At 39.5% G+C, this 5,338-nt stretch overlaps 1 protein-coding gene across 1 annotated transcript in view; it reads left to right on the top strand.

Annotated features, from left to right (window-relative positions):
• Positions 1–5,338, top strand: part of KCNT2 (potassium sodium-activated channel subfamily T member 2) — a 480,656-nt gene that overhangs the window by 408,151 nt on the left and 67,167 nt on the right. Inside the window, exon 22 of the mRNA XM_004700062.2 lies at positions 4,080–4,191. Coding sequence (XP_004700119.1) covers positions 4,080–4,191 — 112 coding nt within the window. The remainder of the gene's footprint in view (positions 1–4,079; positions 4,192–5,338) is intronic.

The following is a 5,338-nucleotide window of genomic DNA, read 5'->3' as shown; positions in this document are numbered from 1 at the left end:
TTTAAGACATATTAAATGTTCTCAAAATTAGAATATGGTGAAGAAAAAGCATCAGGGCTAAAATTATGAACACCCAATTTGGAAAAGGCTATGGAGGACAGTGGGAGCCCCATCTACAGAGGATCCAGTCAGACCATGCCCCTGGCAGATCCACTCAAGTAAAAGACAAGAGCCCCAAACAAGCCTACTCTCAGGCAGTGACTATTGTAATCAGAATTATATGGGATTGATTCAGTACCAGACCAGTTGTCCTCTATAGACACAACATGAATTTGCACTTGGTGCAACTATCCCTTAGCTGTCTCATGACAGAAATTGCCTTCCCGGGCATTTTGAATGTTGATGGGGCTCTTCATCTTACACATCATTTGTATTGGTCTTCCCAGCCATGAAGCACAGGAGGAAGGGATGTATGATGAAATAAAAGATGCAAAGTGTTATGGGGAATGAGGAGGGAGGTGAAAGGGATGGAAAGAGGATTTCCAGAGTAAACAATGAAGACAGGATGGAACACTAGAACTGATCGTGATTGCACAGTTCCATTTAAGGATGATATGATCATGGGTTGGGGCTGGTTGGGGAAGGGGGTGTCTATGGTAGATGTGGTGGTGATAGTATCTACTCCTCTTGATGTGATGAACAATTGAACTGTTATGGGATGAAAAGGATAGAAAGAGACAGTTCTATCAAATGGTCAGATTTTGCCACTAAGAGTTTCTTAAGATAAATGCTCTTGAAAGAGGAAGTGTGGCATGTATGGGGAGAATGACTATTACTTTTCATTCTGATGTGTCATTACTCCTAAAAAAAGAAACTTCGCATTTTCAGATGTTATGATGTAGTCAGAGAGTCAAGGCCAGAGCATGAAATCAGCAAGGGAACAAATGTATTAAGGAGACTCATGGGGAGCCAACGTGGAGAGAATGATTCTGACTCCAATTAAATTGCTGAAGAGCTTTAAAAGGCCTTTGGGTTATGTGGGGCGGGGAGAAGAAATAAGGAAGGGAATGTGTGAATTTCAGGTAGAAATAGCAACATGGGGAAAGGAAAAAATGCTAAGAAAATGGTAATGCGATCATCACACCTAATAAATGGCACCTGTTGTACGTTCACATAGTAGGATAAGCACTTCTCAGGTTAGTGGGTTACACTATGGGCTTCTAACCACAGGTCCGCAATTCAACCCTACCAGCCACTGCATGGGAGAAAGTATAGAGCAGTGGTTCTCAACCTTCCTAATGCTGTGATCCTTTAATACCATTCCTCATGTTGTTGTGACCCCTAACCATAACATTATTTTCATTGTTACTTCATAACTATAAGGAGGCCAATTTTATGGAGGCCAATTCAGCAATTGGGAGCATTCTCTCTGGGAGAAAGGAAAGACCCTTGGCAAAGAGTCACTGTACCACAAAGAATTAGTCAATATTCCACCATTTCAGGAGGCAACATATGAGCAAGAACGAATGGCACTGCTGGAAGAAGTTCACACTGCATGGGATGTGTTAGACAGTAACAGGCTGCAGGAATTGAAGTGCTTCAGAAACGAAAGAAGCACTGGAAACACTCACACATCTATGCCAGGAAATTTGGAAACGAGCTGAGTAGCCGACTGACTAGAAGTGATTCAATTTGTGCCCATTCCAAAGTAATGTGACTCAAAAGAATGCTGAAACTGTAAAACAATGCCATTGATATCCACACAAGTGAAATCTTACTTCAAATCATCCAGCCAGCAGCAGTACATTGGCAGGGAATTGCCAGAACGGATTCAGAACAGGACGTAGAACAAGGGATACCAATTGCTGATGTCAGATGGATCTTGGCTCAAAGCAGAGAATACCAGAAAGATATTTACTTGTGCAAAGACATTCAACTGGGTGAATGTTAACAAACTGTGGACAACCTTGAGAAAAAGCGGGAATTCCAGAACGCTCCACTGGGCTCCTTTGGAACTTGTACCTGGGTCAAGAGGCAGTTGTGCAAACAGAACAAAAGCATACTGCATAGTTTAAAATCATAAAAGTTATGTGTCGGGTTGGATCTATTTCTCTAATGATTTGCTCGGCACACAGTTTGAACAAATACAGTGAGGCTGCCACGGGGAGGACATTGTAGTGCTTTGCTCTGTTGCACACAGGGTAAGGGTGGCCAGAGCCCACTCAGTGGTGGCTAATGACCACAAGCTTTTGTGATGGTTGCATGAAGTTGAATAGCAGTTGTACCGATTGGCTTTCCTTGAAGGCAAATAGTAGAATTGTACCTCAGGATGGATTTTGCAATGTCCTTTTTGACAATCCCATAAATGCCTCACCACTCCTCTTGATTGTTTTATTCCATGCATAGTAAATTATATGATCCTCTGATTCAAAATGACCAATGCATTTCAGCTCATGAATGCCTAGGATAGTGATCTTCATTTGTTCCATTTCATTTTTGATGACTTCCAATTGTCTTAGATTCATATTTTGCACAATCCAAATTCCAATCATTCACAGATTTTTGCAAGTTTCTCTTTCCCGTGAGTCATGCGCATCAGTAAATGAAGCTCCTGATGGCCCCAATTCCACAGGTTTTCCCCAAGTCATGTCACCATAGTGCGGTCAACTCCCCTCCGAGAAATCATCTACTTTACAGTCACCTCGTGAGGGCCCTTGGAACTGAGGGTCCCATCCTCTGCCACTGTCTCAGAAAAGGTTCTGTTTCCTTTGTTTAGGTTTTCAGAATTGGACCATGCTTTGAAACCATGCACACGATTCTCAGCGAATTCTTCCTCCTAAATGTGGGTCTGTGTCCTTCTCCATGGTCTCTGCTTAGTATGGAAGCTCCACCAAAACCCGTTCGCTCTGGGTGACCCTGCTGGCATTTCAAATACCAGTGACATAGTGACATAGCTCCCAGTGTCACAGCAGCACACTAGCCACCACAGTGTGACAGGTCTGAGTGCAGTTAAAATTTTATCTATAGTACTGAGTTTAGAAACAGGCCTCCTCTCTTAATCAGAAGTGTGATTTCTCTGTAAGGCACTGCATCAAGTACTCAGGCACCTAGAGTCACGGTGCCCTCATTGCTGGGATGAGGCATAAAATGAGAGTGAATTCAGCGATAGCAGCTTATTTGATTTTGAGCCACCAACAGGCTGTTTATATCCTGCCTACTTTCAACCAGTTCTAGCCTCACTTCAAGGTGTGGTGCGAATTAAATGGCTATAACTGAGTTTAAAGACATACACCATGGGGCTCAAAGCTGAATATCACACATAGAGCCTACCAGAGAGATATCCGACTATTTGAACTAGGAGAGTAACCAAGGGTACATAGATACCAGGTAAGTCTCAGTGTCAGTAGTAGCAAAAATAAAGACATTTATTCTGTATCCTGTATTTATGTCCCATTTCGATGAAGAATAAAAGAGGAGAAACATGTGATCACATGTTCATGTGTATTTGGGGAGAGGAGGGAAATTGGGTTGAAAGTGAAGTCCAACTGTGGGACACATGGGAATTCTCAGACTCCTGTTAGAGAACAGTGGGAGTATGCATTTCCTTAACCCATTCCTGGCAGTGACATTTTATTTGTATTAAATTATTTCTTCTTATCAACAGTGAATTCTAGTAAGATTTGACTTTCAAAAAGTTGCTGCTAGGATAACTGGAAGACATAGATCAAACAGCTCACATAATGGACAATAAGTTCATAATGAGAAATTTCTGATAAGAATATTTTTTTTCTTTGAATTTTCCCTCTCAATACGTTTCACAAAGTAACCTTGCAGCTTTAAAGATCAACTTGAAGTTTTCTATTTCACAGTTATAGGGAGAAAATTATTAATAAAATCAAAATTGCTAAATTTATTTTTCTTATTATACTACAATGTTGGTTTAAATATACCCTGGGGACTTCTATTTCCATTTTCTTGCATTGTACAAAATAATTTATGTGGCATTACCTGCTGTTGTCATTGCATGTGTTTTTATGCCTGTGGTAGGAATCACTGACTTATACATAAGTTGTTGGGTGGAAAAAGGAGTATATTGGATTGTTAGTATAATGCAATATATATATATTTTTCTAATGTAGGTTGTTTTCCAGTCTCAGTATTATCACAGAACTTACTCACCCTGCCAACATGAGATTCATGCAATTCAGAGCCAAAGACTGCTACTCTCTTGCTCTCTCAAAACTGGAAAAGGTAAGACTTCACTTCCTTAAGAATATTGTATTTAGCTCTTTCATTTAAAAAACTATATATATATATACATATATATATACATATATATACATACATACATATACATGTGTGTATCTCTATATATTGGAGAGAGAAATGCCACATGATGGTAAAAGTAACAATGCTGTTTGAATTCTAAATTTCTAGTTTAAATATTTTTTTAAATTGAATTGATGAATATGTACTATATGAACCATTTATATCACATCAATATGATAAAGATATCTTGTTATCATCATTCAAAAATTGAAATTATAACATTTATGATTTAATAATAATTAAAATGGTGCAATTGATATGTACATATTGAAAATTTAGATGTATTGATAACATTATTTATGATTTACTAGCTATACTATTGGGTCTATATTTATAGAGAGTTTTGCAGTTTTATAAAATCTTTAAGGTCATAGAAAAATGGTAGATTTTGTTGAAAGCTAGCTTCCCAAAGGTCAGTTTATTGCTTATCTTGGTAAAAAAATACCACCAACTCCTAAATCCTGGGAAACATTATTGTAAGTATTTTTTTTGCTGCAAAATCTAGTAATTACCATTTCCAAAGATGGATTACATATATTATGTTGTTGGGAGTCTCATTGTTGTTCTTTTAGGGACTAAGGGAAATCATTGTTATGTTAGCCTGGGTAGACTTGAGAAACAAATCCACAGCAACTCATATTTGTATAAGAGGAAGGTTTATAAAAGGTAAGTGTACATTAAGAAAGCATCCCTACCCAGTCCAGTGAAGCCCATAAGTCGGATATTTAGCCCATGTGTCCGACACTGATCTACAAAGTTCTCAACCTCACAAAACACATGCAATGATGCAAAATGCAGGAGGAAAGCCTGTGAGCATGTAAGCATCTCAGCGCCGGCAGAGGTCTCCACGCCGCTTCTGCAGCACCCAGGGCTGCATCTGGCTAGGTCCATGTGGCTTATCCTCAGGGATGTCTCACAGGAAGTGAACCTTGCCAGCTAAGGCAAAGAACTAGCTAAGGCAGCCGCACACAGGTCAGACCATCAGAGAGCAAGAGACTGAAAGGCAAGGCTCACTGACCATTTACCTCTCCGCCTTTCAATTACACTGCCCTTTAATTAAATCCACATG

Source organism: Echinops telfairi, unplaced genomic scaffold (genome assembly GCF_000313985.2).
Source record: "Echinops telfairi isolate 266 unplaced genomic scaffold, ASM31398v2 ScPeMD7_7424;HRSCAF=8462, whole genome shotgun sequence".
Classification (NCBI taxonomy): Eukaryota; Metazoa; Chordata; class Mammalia; order Afrosoricida; family Tenrecidae; genus Echinops; species Echinops telfairi.
Note: the sequence above shows the minus strand (reverse complement) of the source record. Positions and strands in the feature narration are given on the sequence as shown.